Genomic DNA, 20,903 nt, shown 5'->3' on the forward strand with positions numbered 1-20,903 from the left:
AGTTATTTTGCAAATAAATGAGCATCCAAGAAGGCAAGTGTTATCTGCCTTTTGAAGAGTATCCAGCGTGCATACAGATCTACATATATGCATATGTGTATTTGTTCATGCATTCAGAGAGAAGTTTCTCTATTCACTACTGATGACCATTAAAATTGGAACTAAGATTACTCAGACTCAAGAAAACCATAATAAACACAAATGTTCAAAATAATTTTGGCGCTCGTCCAGGGATGGTGCTTAGAGGCACTCAGAATGGTCCAGCATTTGACATACCAACTTAGGCTTTCCTACAATACAGCCTCTACCAAAACTAGGCTTTCTCGATCCCCTGGCAACAGGATTGTTTACCTTTATACCAAGAAAGTTGGGAAAGCACCAAAATCTGCATGTGGTGTGTTGTGTGCCCAGGAGAACTTCGAGGGGTTCATGCTGTCAGGTGAAAGTCCTTATGAGACTGTTGAAGACAAAGAAGCATGTCAGCAGGGCCTATGGTGGCTCCTATGTGCCAAGTGTGTCTGACAGGATCAAGCAGGCTTTCCTTATTGAGGATCAGAAAACTGATGTGAAAGTGTTGAAGGCGCAAGCACAGAGTCAGAAAGCAATAAATCTGCAGCTTTTAAAACTAAAGGTCAAGGCTTGGTCTGTGAAAAAAAATAATTTTGGCTTTTGAAAATTAGTGACTGACCTACTTTCACTTCTGTTACTGGGATCAACCCTTATTTCAGGTTCCAGTTTGTGATGGCAGGAAGCTCAGGGCAGCAGGAACTTCAAGTTTCTAGTCACATTACAAGCACAGTCAAGAGCAGAGGGGAATGACCGCACTCACACTTTGTGCTCAACTATTTCTCTGCTCTTACACAATCCAGAGCTCCAGACTGGGGTGGTGCTGCTCACTTTCAGACTGAGTCCTCTCCTTTGTCAATTAAGGCAATCAACACACCTCCCTCCCCATCCCATGCCCACAGGCCAGCCTGATCTAGGCAAGCCCTCACTGAGATTCTTTTCCCAGGTAGTGACTCTAGCTTGGGTCAAGATGACAATGAAAACTAAGCATAGCAGTAACTTTATGTTTGTCTTCTTTCTAGAATGAAGTGGTGGAGGTTGGTCTGTGTCAGAAAGCACTGCTCTCCAGAGTTTCAGAATGAAGAGAATTCAGAAACCTATCTGGAAGTGACCAGCAGGAGGAGACAGGCCCACTCATTCTGCCCAGATTGGAAGTCTAGCTCCATATGCAGGATTTGAAAGGCATTGTGAGAGGCGTCCCAGCTGGGTTCCTGTGCTAGATGAGGTCTGGGGTGAATCATAGCTCCCATAGTGTGAGATTCCTGCTGCTTTTGAGGCACTGGCCACCTCTACTCACACGTGGATGCTTTTTGTGTAGCACAAGGGTAGTGGTACCTGCCATTGTTTTAGGCAGGTTCTGTTAGCCTGCATGATGGGGCAAGGAGAAAGCAAGTAGTCAGGGGAAGGAGGGGAACCAAGGCAATCGTTCCACTCGAGCCCTCTTCCCACTCACAATTATATTTGCTGGACCTTTAAGTCAAGGGTGGGAGGAAGAGGAAGATAATTCCAAGACCTAAAGAGCATAGCTCTTCATCTACCTCTACCACCTATCCCTGGGTGTATGGACAACTGAACTCAGGCGTATCACTGAGTGTTACATATGGAAATGTGTTCTTGTTTCTCTTCTCTTCATTGCTTCTCAGTGTCTTTTTTTAGAAAACCTGTCTGTGAGTTTTGAACATGCTGCCATCTTTTAAGATTGCTACAAATTCGTATTTTATTATTATCTTGTTATTTTATATAAAAGCCATCAAGAGATCATTAGGACTGCTTAATTCCTGCTACTGATACCACACACTGGCTTTGTGTTGTTGCCTGGTGTCACCAGCCTTCCTGTAGGAAACACTGTCTTGAGTCGTTATTGCATGTCTTACTGCAGATGACTACTAAGCAGGGAATCTCTGTCCTTTGGAAACTGTCGAAAGAGTCATTCCTGTCCCTTGGAAGGTGAGGAGGATGTTAGTGACTGTATCAGTCACCTGTAGATAAAGAATGCCTGTCATGAGGGAATAGAATATTTGTTTGTTTGGAAATTGTCTTCCTGGAAATTTTCTGGGATGGAGAGTTTCATTGTTGTATAATGAGAAATTCCCAGCCTGATACCTCAGATAGATGAGTCATGGATGTAGGTCATATGGCAGGCAGCTGTGTATGAGTCTTGTCAAGTGTAGGGTTCTGAACAATGTGAATTTGCTTTCTTATTTAACTACTATATACTATAGTAATAATAATTATCTATATTGTAATTTATTGTTTCATTTTCAGTTTCTTAAACTACTGAGATGGGTGGATTTTTCTCCTCCCCTTTATTTTTACATGTAAAATGTGAACCTCCCTGTGCCTGCAATGTTTTGAAAGTAATGAGGAATTTTTATGTATGATGATTTAAAAACATTCACAATAAATTATTTTTGCAACTGTGTTGTTTTACCATCTGTCTCTCTGGTCTTGTGTCTCTAAGGTCATGTGTTAGGTGGGCATTGTCTTGCAGAAAATGGGGATAGAGGTGACTGTGCACATGGAGGCAGCTTACTCTTCTGTGTGAATGAGATGAAGCCGAACCAGGCTGAGCTGGGATTGGCTGTGTCATCCTCTCATTTCTAGGAAGAGATGGAGGAGTCTGTCCCTCTCTCCTTCTGTCCAGTCCTTCTTAGGCAGAGTGTTACAGTATCAATCTGGAATGTCTTTCCGCTGAAGCTGCCCGAACCCTGCCGCCACATGGGCACTTTCCACCAGCTGCCTGAGTTCTGCCCGCTGCGTGAGGGCCCCAAATAACACACAGAGATTTATATTAGGTACATGCTGCTGGCCAATGACTAGGATTTCTTTTTTGCTAGTTCACTCTTAATTATAAACCATAATTATTAATCTATATATTTTATAAACTTATCTTATTGAGGATGCTAGCAGTGTGCATCCATTCTTCTCAGGATCACAGGGCGACAACAGTCTTTACTACATTTCCCAGAATCCTCCTTGACTCCTAGTCCTGCCTAACTTGCTCTCCTATTGGCCAACAGTACTTTATTTATCAACCAATAAGACAAACATATACACAGACGAACTTCCCCTATCAGGCTTATGTGTTAAACACTTGTTTCACAGTTAGTGATATTGTTTGCGGGGAGCTGTAGAATGGTTAGGTGGTGGGACTTAATGGACAAAGAGGCTGCTAGAGGTAATCGTTGGAAGGCTGTAGCCCAGTCCACTTTGTCCAAGCTTCATTTTCTGCTTCCCAATCCACCATAATGTGGACTCCCCTACCATCTGCTCTTGCTGCCGTTAACTATGCTTTCCCTGTCATGATGAACTGAAACCATGAGCCAAAATAAATCTTTTCCCCATGAAATTGCTTTTTGGGTGGGACAGGAAGGATGGGTCTGTTAGTGTCCGAAGATGGGGTTTGGTTTGTTCCCCCTTTTCAGGAAGCCCTGAGATGTTAATACCTTAGTTTTGATTTTGACCACTTGACCCTAGAGAAGACTTTCTAATTTGACTTTTGGATACAATACATTATGGGGAACTAAAGCATACTGAGATGTCTGGTAAAAATAATTTCATGCACATATACATTGTTTTGTTATAAGAGACATATTTTGTGGTTACCATGCATCTTAATGACAGGAATAATGCCTGATGCATCATAAGACAAGATTCAACAAATATCCATGAAATAATTGAAGGATTTAGGATGAAAAATGTTGCTTTCAGGAAGTCACATAGCTATGAATAGAACACTTGTCCTGTTGTCAACAAAATTTCTAACCAGGTGTCCACCCTTTTAGCTTTGCAATTTAATTTTGTTCTAAAGATAATTTTTATCTTTTAAAAATTTTTATTTATGAGTCCGTGCTTGAGTGTGTGTGTGTGTGTGTGTGTGTGTGTGTGTGTGTGTGTGTGTGTGTGTGTGAGTCTGAGGGCATCAGATCTCCTGGAACTGCAATTGTAGGCAGTTGTAAGTGTCACAGTGGTGCCGCTGCTGGCACTAGGTTTCCTGCAAGAGCAGCACACACTTGTAATCACTGAGCCATCTCTCTAGCCACCTGTAGACGTGCATGCATAGAGAAGACAGTAAAATAAGATGCTAATGTTATTAGAGAAACAGGATCTGTGTGTATGAAACAGGAAACAGCAGAGAAAAAATAACTAGGTTTAACTGTAAACAATACAAACTGTAGATTGTGGATGGTCAGAGAAAAGAATGGTCAGTAGTGTCTACTTGAAGACTTTGAGTGATAAGTAGACTCAAGCTGACCCTGAAGTGCCAGTGAGATAGGAACCAACAGATTTATCCTTGCCCATTTATTCTTTGTGGTGGTTTTGTTTGTTTGTTTTCTTTTTTCTCGAGACAGGGTTTCTCTGTATAATAGTCCTGGAACTCGCTCTGTAGACCAGGCTACCCTAAAACTCATAGAGATCTACCTGCTTCTGCCTCTGGAGTGCTAGGGTTAAAGGCATGGTTAACTGTTCCCGGCTTGCCCATTAGTCTCTTATGATAAAGTTAACAAGTTTTTGTTTGTTTCTTTGCTGTACTGGGGATTAAACCTAGTACCTCATATATGCCAGACAAGCATTGAACCACTGTACTGTATTTTTTTAAAGATGCAGATTCTTGACATGGACCCAGAGTGTGATTAAAACAAAGATGGTGGGAACAGTGTCCCAGTGTTCCCTTCTCTCCCGTTAGTAAATAAAGCACATGGACTGTTGCTGTTCTCCTTATTCTGCACATTCCTTAAAGTCTTTCCTGTGTTTATTGACAATGGTCCTCACTATCAGAAGGCAGCTCCACATTTTATAGCTAGAAGCCAAAGCTTGAAGAGAGAGAGAGAGAGGTGGGGGGAGAGGGAAGTCATCTACAATCCCACAGTTGAGGGAGACAAAGCTTAGCCCACTGGGTAATCACCCACGAGTAGCCATACATCCCGATCGGTGCCCTGAGAGCATCCTCAGTTCAGCCTTGGTTGGCTTCAGATACTCTGCCAGGAACCCAAGTGATAGGAAGAAGAGAAGAACTGGGAGATGTAGCCATTGGACTGTAGAAAATGAATGAAAATGATGCTGTGCATTTCTTCAGACAGTGGGAAAAAAACTCTAGAAAAATAGGATGGATTTGTACTGATCCACTTAATAGTTGGCAGAACCAATAAATCTTCAAATTTGTGAACTTCAGAGGCTAGGTTTGGTAACAATCCAGCCATGTGCACAAGAGAGAACCTCTTTTCCTCTGTAGGCTCCTCTGGTGACCTGGAAATGAGCTGTTCCCTTCACAGTCTTCCATCCTGCCCATCCCCATGCCCTCCAACCTGATTCCCCCAATGCCCTCCATCCTGTTCCTCCATGCCTTCTGTCCTGTCCTTCCCCATTCTCTCCATCCTGTTCCCCATGCCCTCCATCCTGCCCCCCCATGCCCTCCATCCTGTTCCTCCATGCCTTCTGTCCTGTCCTTCCCCATTCTCTCCATCCTGTTCCCCATGCCCTCCATCCTGCCCCCCCATGCCCTCCATCCTGAGACACTCAAAAGCCTGGCCTCATGCTGCCCTAATCATGTCAGCATTTGAACTTGCCACCAGTCCATTTTCCTGCCTTATCGTGCCCCCTTTCTATTTCTATCTCTTTCTTCTGTTTTAAATAAGAATTCATTCACAGAATAGGAGTTTATTTGTAGGTGTTAATATGAATGTGAGCGGAAACCACAAAGCCTGCCGTAGCTTGTACAGTGGATCACCCAATTTTCTGCGCACTGTTTGAAGCCCTGTACAGGGGAGGGCATTTCTCATTATAGTTGTGACTTGAAAGAGTAAATTAGAAACTCAGTCTGTTTCTTTCTCAAGAACAGGGCTTCTTTTTTTTCTGTTTTTTTTTTTTATTTGAATTAGAAACAAGATTGTTTTACATGTCAATCCCAGTTCCCTCTCCCTTTCTCCCCTCTTCCCCTGCCACCCACTCCCCAACTAAAACCTATCACATACCCCTTCTGCTCCCCAGGGAGGGTGAGGCCTTCCATAGGGGGTCTTCAGAGTCTCTCATATCCTTTGGGATAGGGCCTTGGCCCACCCCCGGGTGTCTTGGCTCAGGGAGTATCCCTCTATGTGGAACGGGCTCCCAAAGTCCATACCTATGCTAGGGATAAGTACTGATCTACCTACAAGAGGCCCCATAGATTTCCAAGGCCTCCTCACTGACACCCACATTCATGGAGTCTGTATCAGTTCTATGCTGGTTTCCCAGCGATCAGTGTGGGGACCAAGAGCTCCCCCTCCTTCAGGTCAGCTGTTTCTGTGGGTTTCACTAGCCTGGTCTGTACCCTTTGCTCATCACTCGTTCTTCTCTGCAACTGGATTCCAGTTCAGTTCAGTGATTAGTTGTGGGTGTCTGCTTCTACTTCCACCAGTAGAAGCTGCTGGATGAAGGCTATAGGATAGTATATAAGTTAGTCATCAATCTCATTATCAGGGGAGGACATTTAAGGTAGCCTCTCCTCTGTTGCTTAGACTGTTAGTTGGTGTCATCTTTGTAGATCTCCAGACATTTCCCTAGTGCCTGATTTCTTTTTAAACCTATAATGTCTCCCTCTATTATGATATCTCTTATCTTGCTCTCCTTTATTCTTCCTCCAATTCAACCTTCCTGCTCCCTCATGTCCTTCTCACCCCTCCTCTTCTCTCCTTCTCATTCTCCTAGCTTCCTCTCCCCTCTCCCCATGCTCGCAATTTGCTCAGGAGATCTTTTCCCTTTCCCCTTCTCTGGGAAACCATGTATGTCTCTCTTAGAGTACTCCTTGTTTCCTAGCTTCTCTGGCTGTGGATTGTAGGCTGCTAATCCTTTGCTCTATGTGTAAAATCCATGTATGAGTGAGTACTTACCATGCTTTTTTTTTTTTTTTGTGACTGGGTTACTTGCTCAGAATTCTATCTTCTAGTTCCATCCATTTGCCTGCAAATTTCAAGATTCCGTTTTTCCCCCCGCTGAGTAGTACTCCATTGTGTAAATGTACCACATTTTCTCTATCCATTCTTCAGTTGAGGGGCATCTAGGTTGTTTCCAGGTTCCGGCTATTACAAATAATGCTACTATGAACATCGTTGAACAGATGTCCTTGTATGAATGTGCTTCTTTTGGGTATATGCCTAAGAGTGTAATTGCTGGATCTTGTGATAGACTGATTCCCATTTTTCTGAGGAATCACCATACTGATTTTCAAAGTGGCTGTACGAGTTGGCACTCCCACCAGCAGTGGAGGAGTGTTCCCCTTTCTCTACATCCTCTCCAGTATAAACGGTCATTGGTGTTTTTGATTTTGGCCATTCTGACAGGTGTAAGATGGTATCTCAGAGTAGTTTTGATTTGCATTTCCCTGATAGCTAAGGATGTTGAATACCTTCTTATGTGTCTTTCAGCCATTTTAGATTCCTCTATTGAGAATTGTCTATTTAGTAATGTACCCCACTTTTTAATTGGATTGTTTGGTGTTTTGGTGACTAGCTTCTTGAGTTCTTTGTAAATTTTGGAGATCAGCCCTCTGTCAGATGTGGCTTTAGTGAATATCTTTTCCCAGTCCGTGGGCTACTGTTTTGTCTTACTGACTGTTTCCTTTACCTTACAGAAGCTTCTCAGTTTCAGGAGGTCCCATTTATTAATTATGGATCTCAATATCTGTGCTACCGGTGTAATATTCAGGAAGTTGTCTCCTGTACCAATCAATTCAAGAGTATTTCCTACTTTCTCTTCTAATAGAAGAACTGGGATTCTTTGAGTTAGTGCATTACTAACTCCATGGAACTTTGTGTGTGTGTGTGTGTGTGTGTGTGTGTGTGTGTGTGTGTGTGTGTGTGTGTGCACTTTTTTCTGTAAGACTACATAATTTCATCAGAAATTTTGGAATGTGTAGAAAGAGGGATCAGCATCAGCCTGTGGTAGCCCTTAGGATGTTTTTTTTCTTTATTTTTGAGAATTTAAAACATACATCTGATTAAATCTACCCCCATTTCCCCCTTAAACTCTTTTCATATGTCCCCAACATCTCCCATCCCAGTTCATCATTCTTTCTGGATAAGTTAGAACTGTCCTTGTGTGTGTGTGGGCAGACAATTGTAGCAGTGCCACCCCTGAGCAGGTGGTCCTGGGTTGTATAAGAAAGCAAACTAAGAGCGCTAGGGAGAATAAATAGCATTCCTCTAAGACCTCTGCCTTATCTCCTGCCTCAAGCTCCAGCCATGATGGAACATGATTGGGACATATGAGTCATATAAGCCCTTTCTTCCCCAGTGGGATTTTTGTCAGTGTTTTATCACTGTAGTAGAAAGCAAACTAGAGTAAATGACCATATATCAGATGTAGCCCTCCAATGTATGGGTGCAATAGACGGAGCCTCAAGTAAGTGGGTCAGAGTCAGAGGCAGAAAAGAAACAAAGATTTGAGTCATTCTCTGGCCCACACTGCTTGCTTCCCATTAGCCATGTGTTACATCTTGTACAGCATTTCCTATCACCATGGGCACGCCCTTTGAACCTGAGTGACTTCTGGCCAAAGTCTAAAGTTAGGTTTCTGTGTAAAAGCTAACTGGAAGAAGGGAGTTAGCTTGAGACCATGGTACTGGTCAGCTCGTCAGCTGCAGGTGAACAATGGGCTCACGCTTCAGCAAACTCTCTCAGAGGAACTTAAACCACTGCACTTACTCCCAATGGGCACCTCGCCTGTTTTGTTTTATATTTATTTGTGTGTGTGCATGTATATGCATGTGTGTGTGTGTGTGTGTGTGTGTGTGTGTGTGTGTGTGTGTGTGTGTGTGTGTGCCTTATACATGCTAGACAAGGGTCCCACAACTGAGCTACCTCCCTAACGCCTTGTGACATTTTAAGTAGAAAGTTATTCAGCTTTGAGAACAAAGCAGTAATTAAGTGCATAGGACATCTCGAGCTCGTCTCAATGAACATCATACCATTTAAGCATCCCTAAAATTAGGACAGTGGCCATGAGGTAAATACCATAACACCTTGAGGATGCAGGTGTGAATGTAGAAATAGTCTAATTTGCTAATAATTGTTTTCGTCTCGATCACCTTGTTTGTGGTTTAATGTTTTCCTGCCATTTCATTGCTATCCACTCCTAATGAGTTGCCTCAGAAATATCCAAACATAGTCCTCTTAAGTAAATCTCAAACTGTGATTGGCTAGGGCAAAGGTCTGCAACATTACTACCCAGAGTAGGTTAAACTAATGATATTTTTAGCTTTGTAAAGCCCTGGTCTGTGTCACAAATCAACCCTACCATGGTTGAGCAACCATAGATAGTATGTAGACAAATGAGTGTGTCTGTGTTTCAATAAGACTGTATCTATCAAAACAGGTGGTGGGGCAGATTTGGTCCATCAGCAGGCTATGCATAGTTGGCTACCATAGCATAGATACAATTCCAGAAATTCTAAAGAAAAAAATGAGGAAAATAAAGAATTGAGGCATAGAGGGGTGCTCACAGAGAAGGGGTATGTGTGTTATTTTTCCCATGTGGATATTTCACATATGCTGGATTATTTGTGGAGAAACTTACTCTATATTGTATGGAGCGGGAACATGGATTTGGAAGCCAGAATACAATTCTACTACTAATGCTAATAGTGTACCTTTGGGCAAATTATTTTCTCTCAGCCGAAAAAGAAGACAGTGGCATTAAAGGTTCTGCAGTGGCTTTTCTGCTCCATCACTCTCTGATGCTGTAGCGATTCTACTGAGGTCTTTCTTTGTTCCTTTGTTTTGGTTTGGTTTTGTGAGACAAGATTTCTCTGTGTAGCTCTGGCTGGGCTGGAACTTTCTATAGACCAGGCTGGATTCTACTAAGATTTATGTGGAGGGGTTTGAGCTGTCTCTTAATGGTAGATCACTTGCCTAGTATGGATTTGGTTCTGGGGATGCTTTCCTGCACCATAAGAGAAAGACAATTCAAAGTCTGAAAATGTAGTTTAAAAGTATATTAACAATGGTACAGGAAATTCTAAGCCATTGGGACTAGTAGGGAAAGGACACCTACTAGAATAAAGGACTTGTCTTGGGCCCATGGAGTAAAAGAAATATTGCAGGTTACTATAGCAAGTGGTGCTGAGCTGGAATTTCACAGTGATGAGGGAATTCCCTCCCGGCACATGTCACATGATGAATAAGCTTGTGGGGATAATTCATGAGAATTTAGTGAGAAGAGCAGAGCCTTTTGTGGTACACCCAGGTGTAGATATGGGGAGCCCTTCCTACCACAGAATATTTTTAACACCACTTAGAAGCAAAGGTGACATTCAAGACTAACTTTTGAGTGTTGGCTATTCTCAGACCCTAAAAGGATTTGAGCTTTGCAGAGTCTGCCCTGCCAATGTCCTCCAGAAGAAATAAGCTAAGGATCTCTGCTTCCACTAGAGTCTCCAACTCCTACTTTGATCTGTCAGTGCTAAACAAACTCTAACCTAGTCACATCATTGTAGATGAGCAAAATGAGTCTCAAAGGGAGCTCTAAGTGGCCATGGCTGTTGAGGGGTATGGCAGGAGAGTCTGCTAGGCACAAGCAGTTCATATTCATCTTCTGCAGAAGGTGGTGTCTGAGGGGTGGAAGGGAAACGGAGAACCGAATACTCAGTCTCTGCCCCTCTTGAAGACTCTCTGTGTCTTTCAGCCTTGCTGGGGATGTTCTCATAGAACTCCTCCACAGAGTTGCCTGATGGCCTTCCTCCAAAGGCCTTGTGATCAACAAGGACGTAGCATAACTCCTCTGTGTAGATCTGGCTAGCATTGTCCTGCAGGTCAAAGGAGAGCTGCCATAAAGATCAGGCCTCTTTCCATTCCATTTATACTTCAGTGACAACACAGGCCTGACTGGGGGAATTCTGTCTTCTACCACCGCCACTGCTTACTCAGTTTCTTAGCCATCTTTTCTAAATGGCTTCAGGAGCATTCCAAACACTAAATTAGAAGATGGAGTGTTCAAGTCACCCAAAGCATATAGCTGACCTGTTCCATAGTGATCTTTGATCACCTTGTATACTTCCCCTGGTCATAGAATATTGGATGTGCTTGGATAATGTTTAACTACTCATCACAAGATTATTATTGTCATTATTTGAGACAGGGTCTCATGTATACCAATCAGTATGCAGCAGAGGATGACCTTGAACTTCTTCTGTTCCTCTTCCTTTTATCTTATGAGTGCTATGGGAGTATGTGTGTTAACCACTTCCAGCTTATGCTGTGCTGGGGATCAAACCCAGGGCTTCTTGAGTGCTAGATAAACATTCTCTAAAATTGAAATGCACCCACAGGCAGATTATTGTATTAACCATTCAAGGGAAGGTGTCACTAATGGTGGAATCTTGGGAGCTAAAACTCAGAGGCAGCAATGTATAGTGGAGAGCACGTGGCTGTTAGAGTGAGACTGGGCTTTGAATGCTGGCTCTTCCATCTTTCAGAGGCCTGAATTTGGAGACTCTAATGTAATCTCTCATGTTTTGCATCCGTGAAGTGAGAGGGTACATTAATACAGTGATATGGGTTATTGTGACTGTTACATGACATGTCTGTCAAACACTCAGTCTGTCATCAACAAAGTGCTCAGCAAATGTTATTTCCCTCCAACCAGTTATGCAACAGGAGTGCTGCTGATTCTGCCACCAGGCTCTGTAAATAATTGTGGGTTTCTGCCCTGGCTTCTATACTGCTTCCTCCATGTTGTGATCAGAAGAGGGTCTCATTACCTGCATAGGAGCTGAAGTCACCCCTTCATCTGCAGAGAGAAAATACACTCAATGAATCTCGGGTTGGGAGGAAACTCCAGGGGGTGGGTCTGGGGTGTTTGCAGCCAGACAGCCAAAAGCAGTCTACAGAAGTCTATAATGTATCCCTAAACATCATAGGACAACCTAAACAAAGCACAGGAGATCTTTCTCAAGCTGCTGAGGCCAGGAAGAAAGATGCTTTAAGTGCATCTTTGGGCAGCCAATCATACCCCGTCTCTTCTCTCTTCCCTTATGTAATACCCATTGTGCACCCACTTGGTAAAAAGACAACAAGGGATACAGACACACCAGAAACAAGCCTGTCTTCTCAAGGCTCACAGACTAGGCAGAGGACATACAAGACAGCATGGGAGACCCACAAAGCAGTCAGGAGGGTGCCCTTTCTAACAGGTGATGTAAGATGGTGATAGCATGGGGACTGGTGCTCAAGGGAAGTTTTTTTCAGAATGCTCAGATGCTGCACACTTACATTTCTGCAGAAGCAAGACAGTTTTTCAAAAGCTATTTTACTCCAAACTGACTGGCTTCAGCCACAGAGCAGAGGCACACTTCCCAGCCCTGGCATCCAGCCAGAAAGGCAGAGCTGTCCACAGAGGGCACTGCCTGGCTCATGGGTTTATACTTCCCCTGATACTTACATTCTCATAAGCTTTTATGGCCTCTGAGTCTCTGAGACTCTGAGACGTCACTGAGTCTCACTAGAAGAAAGGGCTCTGCATTTTGGCACCAGTGGCATTATTTATGTTGTGTCTTATTCTGCTAGAAATTGGAGTTTGTTGGGACCCATTGTTGCTGGGGTGAAATGGATCATGTTGGGAGGGCTAGGAACTGCTTTATACCCATAGAACTGAGTGTTGAGATTCAGTGTTTGGGTGAGCTATACTCTCCACTTCAAACCCAGCTAGGGAAAGACAAATTCCTCCATTCTTTCCCTATAGAAATGTTAGGGTCCATCCTCACACCCATACTTTCTTATTCTTTGTCTTGTATGTGCTGTCATTCTCCAACAACTCAAGTTTCTTTCTCTCTTTTAAAAATTATTTATTTGTGTTTTATATGCAATGGTGCTTTGAATGCACCTGTCTTTGTGAAGGTGTCAGATCCCCTGGGACTAGAGATACAGACAGTTGTGAGCTGCCATGTGGGTGCTTAGGAATTGAACCCAGGTCCTCTGAAAGCAGCCAGTGCTCTTAAATACTGAGCCATCTCTCCAGTCCCAAGTCTTGTTTCTTTAACTTCAACACTTCCACAGCCTCATAAGAGGTCTTCTGGCATCGGTTCTTGTCAACAGTTGATCCTGTTCTCTCTCTGCCCATCCCACGGGGCTGGATAATCTCTTTAATGCAAATCTCATCATCCCTGCTTCTTTCAGAAAACTTCTCCATACTCCCCGCGCCCCCTTGCTCTTGAGGTGAAGACTGAAATGTTTAGCTGCCCCTCTGTGCCCTATCTGTGCCCTAGCTGGCACATTTGTTGTTCCCAGTCAGTTCTTCAGTTTCCAGATCAGGCACTGATTGAGGAATATGGAGATCAATCAATCATTCCCTGCTTCATTGAACCCACTGCCTAACGGGAAAAAGAAGCAAACAAGCGCGGAGCAGGGTAAATTGCAGCAATACATGTAGGTTTATAGTAGAGACATTCCCACAGGGTTTGAAAGCATAGAGAAAGGATATTTTTGAAATACAAGTCCATCAAGAGTAAAAATGATGGGAAATAATAACTTACTTTGCTTCCTGTGATACAAATTTGATCCCAGAACTCGGGAGCAGAGCAAGTTCCAGGACACCCAGGGCTGTTCCATAAAAAAACCCCGTCTCAAAACAAAACAAAACAAAACAGAATGATGACTTACTTTGCTTTGGAGAGTCTTGTCTGGCTTTAAACATGCTTGTGTTTTTCCTGTAAGGAAGGAATATAGACAGGTTGTTTCAATATCCAGAAGGCCTTAAACATTATATTATGAAACTTTAATTTCAATCATTATTAGTTATTATTCTTTTTCTAATACTTTTTTCAGCAGATAGGAATGAAAGAATAAGAAGAAGGGAAAATATAGGATGACGTCAAGTAGAAGTGCTTTATTTTCTCCCCTCACCTCTTCTCCTGCCTATATTTTGCAATCTGATACATGTATACGTGGTGTTAAGAGGTGACATTTTCAGAGAATTTTGCTGACAGAAACCTCCATTTTGTTTTATATCATGCAAATGGAGGAGCAGGCACTTTTCAATGCCAAGCCTCACCTCTGAGCACCCAAGCGAAAACAAAAAACAAAAAAACCAAACACTTCCCCTTAAAGTGCACTTCATAGATGACTTCTGGAAATACGATGGAAGCCCATTGTCATCTAATGGGCAAAAGCACAATTTGTTGTAAGGATAGCCACACTTCTGGTGTGCTAATGTCACTATCAATCACTTAGTGGGGGTTAGCTATTCTTAGCAACCCCTTCACTCTCTGGAGTGTCTCAGTTTGGACAAGAAATCATCACCTGGACTCCATATTCTCCCCGCAGAGGAGTGTGACGACTTTAGGTATTAATGGGCAGTTTCATTCTTACGTCTGAGGCTTACCCACGTGAGAAGAAGCTCCCACCCATGAGACAATTGTTCTTGATTCTCACCACACTCTGGGGGCTGTTTCCTTGACTGATTCTCGGTGACCGTACTTGATTTGGGTGTAGCCACAAAGAGGAAGGAGCTCACAGCCCCTTACAAATCCCACACTGGAAACACAGTTAGGGAATTGATTCCTTGGAGCAATACTTTACTTACCAAGGAAGGCAGGTACATCCTTCAACGATGTGACAACCACTCCAGCACCTGAAATAGCTGGGAGGAAGAAATAGATAGGAAGTCAGTGAGTCTGGTTGCTGCAGCTTTGTTAATGGTGACTTCTGTCCCCTTGCTGTTTCTGTCCTCATTTCTTGTGAACTGGACACAGGGCTATGACACCATCAGTTTCTAACCAGGGGAATACCTTTCTGTCTGATTCTCATCAAGGGAAACAAGAAGTTTTGAAACCCACAATTCCAGTGATTTACTTGACTCCTTGTGGTGGAGTTATCTCCAGAAAATCAAGGTTTGAGAAACCATTTTGTTTGGCTCAATTGGTATCTCCACAGGATATCACTGAACTCTGACTCTTGAATCTCTCCTACACATACTCCAATCTAACAGACTAATCACAAGCTGATCCCCTTCACTAGAATGTGAACGTCACAAAGCTGGGAACTATATTCATCCTGCCGGTCATGGTTTATGTCACCTGGGTATGCCACCCTACAAATTTGTTTTCCATAAGTATTTGACGAAGCTATAATAAGTAGCTGTGAGCACAGCCACCAAAACTGGAGGTCATCAAGTCTACCACCCAAATTCTGATGGTATAACTAAGTACAAAAGTGTATGCTTTTTTTTTACAGCACAAGGTGGGATGCTTACTATGAAGTCAGGCATGTAGGATGAAGTCTAGCCCTCTGTGCTTCTTTCTGGATTTGAGGTATAGCTGACTGCCTACAGGATTTACCATGGAAGCCTCCCTTTAGTGTATTTCATGTACCAGTCACACTATATAAAGACATTTGGAAAATGCTATAAAAAATGTGCCCCCAGAGAACCTTCCCGAGTAGTTCCCTCAGAAGGAGCAGAACAGGAAAAGCTGGCTATAACCCATGGCCGTCCGTGGCTGTGACTTCCAGTTAGGGTGAACGTCTTGACGGCTTTCAGGTTCTATGTGCTATCAGAGACTTTAGGGCATGCCCACAGCTCTCGCTAGGTCACCTTTAGTGTCCTTTGTGCCCTATAAACCATTTGCTTTCATCTTCTGCTTCTGTTGTTAAGGGCATCATATGGAAACTCCTGTATCCGCCCAGTGCTAAGAAGGCAGGTTCACTAAGGGAACATGGAAGTGAGGTGATAGGGGGATGGTGGAGTTGTGAGTTACTCATTATTTCTAAAAACCTTGAGCCACAACTTAATCTGTAAAATAAGGATGCATGTACCACTTGTTTCATGAAGCTGTTAAGGATCAGACAAAGGTGATGATGGGCGGGCAAGCGTGATTTGTTAGCTTTCCTTCTTCCCCACACTTCCTTGCAATGCATTCTTGCATTTTAATATGTGTGTTTTGGCTTAAGGTGAGTTCAGGCAAGGAAAACAACATAAAAAAATGCCTCCCAATAAGCTCTCTCTGGAGTTCCCCCAGAAATGGGTAGCACAGGGAAGGCTGTATTTGTGACCGTGAATTAGAGAAAAAACCTCAGTGACATCATATGGATGCCAGCAGTCTCAGGTGCCTGTCTTTTCACAAGGCCTCTGTCCTCAAGCCTATAATCTCTCTCTCTTTTGTCATCATCCCCCTATCCTTTTGTCTCCTTTCCATTGTGTGATGTACGTGCTTTAATAGATGGCCAATGACATCCATCAAGATACTTGATTCTCAGCTTGCACTGAAGACATGTAGCCTGAGGCAGGAAGTATCTTAGGGTCCTTGCCCTGAACACAGTCTTGGCTTTGTGGTTTGTTTTTAGGTCCTTTCTCAAAAGTGCTTCCTGGAACAGTGAACATGGCTTCTAACACTGTAGGTTATAGAACAACAGACTTTGTTATAGTTTGGAATTCTTAGACCTGAGTACTTGTACATTGCAAGATTCCTTCCTTAAGACTGGGTTCTTAAAAGGCCACCCAGGAAGGATGCATGAAGCTGTATTAGATTCATGACACCAGAATAAACACAAGCAGCACTCCACAGGCCTTTCAACCTCCTTACATAGGAGAATGTAGTTAGCTCTGAAACAGAAACTTAAAGATTAATATGACAAAGCCAAGGGAGCGATTTGAGTACAAAGGTACTCTATTCTGAAAAAAAAAAAAAAAAAAAAAAAAAAAAACAGGATTTCAGATTTTTATTTCAAGCTGTATCAGGGACTTAAGCATCTGATTTCCTGTTGCCAAGGATACAAGAGGCTCTTAGAATAGCAGAATGTCTCCTGTCCAATGTAGGGAATTCTTGCTTTCTTTCCTACTGTTTTCACACTTGACTGCCATTGTGGCTGATACTGGGCTTCTGCTGTGAAGAATGTGTAGCCCCAGCCCTAACAGACTGTTTCTTCCTGGGGAGTAGGGTAGCATATACTCTCACCTGCGTGTCCTCTGCTTGAAATTTTGGAGTCTCAGATTCCAATGTGTCTCCTGAGTGTCCAGCTTCCACCTAAAACTTAAATATCAGAAATGTACCATGTGTTTCCTTCCATAATTCCCACTATAGTTTTATGGGGCTTTTTCCAAGTTTTTCATTTCTTCTGTTTATGTGCAGTCCTGGAACCATCTTAACATTTCCCTGCCATCTTTTAATGTTCTCTCCTGAAACACAGGACATAGTCTGCTGCAGATCTGACATCTTGATCACTAGAGGAACAGTCCACACCGACAATCCTAAAGTAATGCCTGAGAATTCTCATCCCAAGCATGAAAATTCCACTGGCCAGAGATGCCTGAGACTCTCTGTTCATTGTCTGTAGCAGTTCAACGGGCTACACCCAAGCAATGGGGATCTGCAAGACACCATCTTCTACAGAAATCCCAAGAACAAGGGATAGATAGAAGGGAAGGAAAAAAATAAATAAGGAGAATTAAATACATTCACTGTTTGAATTAGGTTTATGTTTGATCATTCTTTTTCCATCTTCTGGAAGTTTAGAATATGAAGATATAAAATTGATGAGTACTTCTTAGTATATACCAGTCTTTTATGTGTTATAGTTCATTCAGTTTCAGACAAGTCCATCGGTGGTTGATATTATTGTTCTGTTATCTATTACCAAGGGAACTGGGGACAAAATTCAGGCAACTTGTTTGAGGATCCACAACCAAGAAGGGGGAAGACTTATGTTTTCTTTGGGAAAATGCTTTTCTCTAAGACCTTGGGCTTTTCTTGTGGGGGAGAGGTGGTTTTCTATCCTATGATCTGCAGAGACACAGTAGGGAGTGTGCCCACAGGGGTAACAGAGGAAAGATGGACAAGAGATACCAGCAGATATAAGACAGCAACTTAAATTAGCACAGCAATGAGGATGCGGGGCAATTTAAGGATACAATTAGGCAATTATTTTGGGATACAATAATAACTGAACCATGGATTGAATGTATAGAACTAAGTGTAAATTCATAAAAACCACAGGAAAATGAGAGTGTGATTTGGTAAGGAAAGACTGCTGAGTGTGAATGCCGTGAAAGACACCTAAGTGATTTTCAGAGTGAATTCAACCACCTTTGAAATGAAATGAACACCGAATCAAAAAAATATAGCCACCAGCTAGAAAATTATTATCTTTTGCATATTTATGAGAAAAACCCATTAAAAAATACAAATGGCTTTACTTTAGAAACAAGATAGAGTAAACCCTAAACAAAAATTGAAGGAAGGCAATACTGGCTGTTCACAGGTAAAGAAACACAAATGACTGATGGATATTGGAATTAAAATAAAGACTATGGATGTAATGCTGCAACTGTAGGTGTGGATACCAACCCATCTCATCCTCTTCTACCCGTGTTTCTCTATTTTCATCTCTCTTGTGATAAATGTGCATCAGTGTTACACTTAACCCCACAGCAAAGTTCTGAGACGTAAAAGTGCATGTTGTTTGCCTTGCATCACTATTTCCTCATCTATACTATATCTGCATTTTGTTTTTTTCTCTCCCCAGGAATGCTTCCAGTCACCCACCTAGCACTTACTGAGTACCTGCTGTGTACCAGAAACAAAGACAGGAACCAGGAATTCACAAAGCAAAGAGCAGAAAATAAGAAGCAATCCTTATTTTAGAGGTGTTCACAGAGAGACATAATGGCAGTCAGTATAGAAGGCCGTTAGAAGGTGGATGGAGGAGGGGTTGAGAGACTCCAGGGCAAACACTCAGGTAATGTTGTCACTTAGGAAAGGGCATGGATATACCCAAGTCTCCTTTGGGTAAGTGACATTTTGCAGCACCTCATTTTTCTATGTTTTTCCTTTATATGCTATCTGAGACCAGCACAGCAAACACAACCCTGGAAAACCCTCTGCTACCTTATTCTCTATAGATTACCTCACTTCATACCATAGAAATTCCTTTATTTTGGGTGATAATAATTTTTTTATATGTGTTTGCTTTGACTGAATGAAAATGATGGTTTGAAAACCAAGAATAGCCTCCAATCACTGAACCCTTCTATGTGGGGGACTATGGGACTGCCATCCACACTAGGAACCCCTGGATAGGACTATCCTATTATTTCCATTTAAAATGAGGAGACCAGCTGGGCCATGGTGGTGCATGCCTTTATTCCCAGCACTCGAGTTTGAGGCCACATTGGTCTACAGAGCAAGTTCCAGGACAGTCAGGACTACACCGTGAAACCCTGTCTTAAAAAAAAAAAAAAAAAAAAAGCCATAACAAACTAACTCATACACACACACAAAAACCCAACAAAATAAAATACGGAGTCCAAAGTCCATGAATATGAAGGCAAGCCTTCTCCCTAGTAACAGACTCCCCTTAACCTGCTTGTAAATACACCACCTGAAGCCTCACGGTGGCAGGAAATGTCTATTTATTTTAAATTTATATGAACATATTCAGAACATCAGGAACCCAGGAGCACCTCCCTGTTCCAGCCCAAGGGCCCTTGTTTCATTTCTTAGACGGGCAAAGTCCTAACAGGGGATTCTCCACTCTTGAGCTACTCTCCTCCTGCTGGGATTCAGGGCAGAAGGCAAACCTGTAGGGATGTCACAGGCACTGAATTCTTGTCACACACTCCTTACCCGTTCCCTTCACCCTAAGGGTAGCCCTCCTTTTCTCTTTCACCACTGGGCTGGTCCCCGCTCTCCCCGGAGAAGGCGAACTCACCCGATTTCCCTCTGCAGACAGTTCCCCATCAGGCTTCTTTGCACCTTCCCTTGGTGTCTTCCCACTTCCTTCTCACCCCGCTTGCACCTTACTCTCTTGGGGGCACCTTCCAACTCACAGTAGGGGCAGAGCAGCTCTGGCCAGCCTCTCAGTCACAAGGAGGAGGCGCGGCTGGAGGAGGAAGAGGGCTGGTGTGTGTGTGGGGGGGGAGCAAGAGAGGCACATGCATAAAGAATATTCTGAAAGGTCAAAAACACCCATGCACCAGGCTACTAACCAAAGCAGAAACTGCTGGTCAGGGAGAATTTAGCTTCCAGAGAACCCTAGACTTGTTGCAGAGGGGCTGTGGGGGCTTTCTATGGTAGACACCTACATTTATTAAATTACTGTTTCAGGAAAAACAAATGTGGCAGGAGCTTTGTGTAGAGGCAAGCAAGCAAGCAAGCAAACAAATAACAAAACAAAACAAAAACCTACAAAACAAAGTAAAACAACAAACCCAGAATCAAGCCACAGTCTAGCTGGACATATGTAGACTGCTGGGTGGGGGAGCAATAGAAGGGAATAGTAGGGTTCAAGCTATTTGATGTGAGCACTCGTGTGTGTGTGTGTGTGTGTGTGTGTGTGTGTGTGTGTGTGTGTGTGTGTGGTAAATCCAGATGAAGGAAGGAGGAGGGTAAAATAAACTAAGGATGTCTGAAAAAGCCATAAGGAATCATACTGTTAGCTCTCTACCTAAAAATACCTATAATGTATGTAAATACACACACACACACACACACACATACACACACACACACACACACACACACACACACACACTTATATTTAAAAAATTTCCATCTGGGCTGACAATGGTCATTCTAAGAGCCAAAGATCATCTAACAAAAAACGGCAACACCGCACACGAGAAGCCCTCTTTTGAGTTGTTTGTCAGGGGTGTCAAAGAGACTCCCCAGACATACAACTTATTGCTATTGCTCTTGGTTGCCCCCTAAAGGCAGAAAGATGCCTTGCACTTTGGAGGGCCCACACAACCCTGATTTGGAATTTAAGCGCCTACTCCCCGAGGACTAACTTTTATGGTACAGAAGGCAGCATGAACGATTCCAAAGGAGGAAGGCAACCAACAGTGCTGCCTAGATAATAATTCTCATGAATTATAAT

The 20,903-nt window shown here is 42.9% G+C and overlaps 1 protein-coding gene and 1 pseudogene across 2 annotated transcripts; one reads left to right on the top strand and one right to left on the bottom strand.

Moving 5' to 3' along the window:
* Window positions 1–243: 243 nt before the first annotated feature.
* Window positions 244–673, top strand: LOC113835364 (annotated as a pseudogene).
* Window positions 674–10,473: 9,800 nt separating this feature from the next.
* Gcsam (germinal center associated signaling and motility) lies at window positions 10,474–19,893 on the bottom strand. 2 transcript variants are annotated; one of them, XM_027412590.2, is made up of 6 exons: window positions 19,737–19,893; window positions 16,985–17,053; window positions 14,617–14,673; window positions 13,695–13,741; window positions 11,798–11,826; window positions 10,474–10,843 (listed from the first exon to the last, which is right to left on the bottom strand). In XM_027412590.2, the coding sequence occupies exons 1-6, from the start codon at window positions 19,763–19,765 to the stop codon at window positions 10,526–10,528; spliced, it is 549 nt and encodes a 182-aa protein (XP_027268391.1). In that variant the 5' UTR covers window positions 19,766–19,893; the 3' UTR covers window positions 10,474–10,525. The 2 variants fall into 2 exon arrangements, with proteins under 2 accessions (XP_027268391.1, XP_035299185.1); XM_035443294.1 differs by lacking the exon at window positions 16,985–17,053.
* Window positions 19,894–20,903: the final 1,010 nt, after the last annotated feature.

The sequence above is a fragment of the Cricetulus griseus genome, chromosome 4 (genome assembly GCF_003668045.3).
Source record: "Cricetulus griseus strain 17A/GY chromosome 4, alternate assembly CriGri-PICRH-1.0, whole genome shotgun sequence".
Taxonomy (NCBI): Eukaryota; Metazoa; Chordata; class Mammalia; order Rodentia; family Cricetidae; genus Cricetulus; species Cricetulus griseus.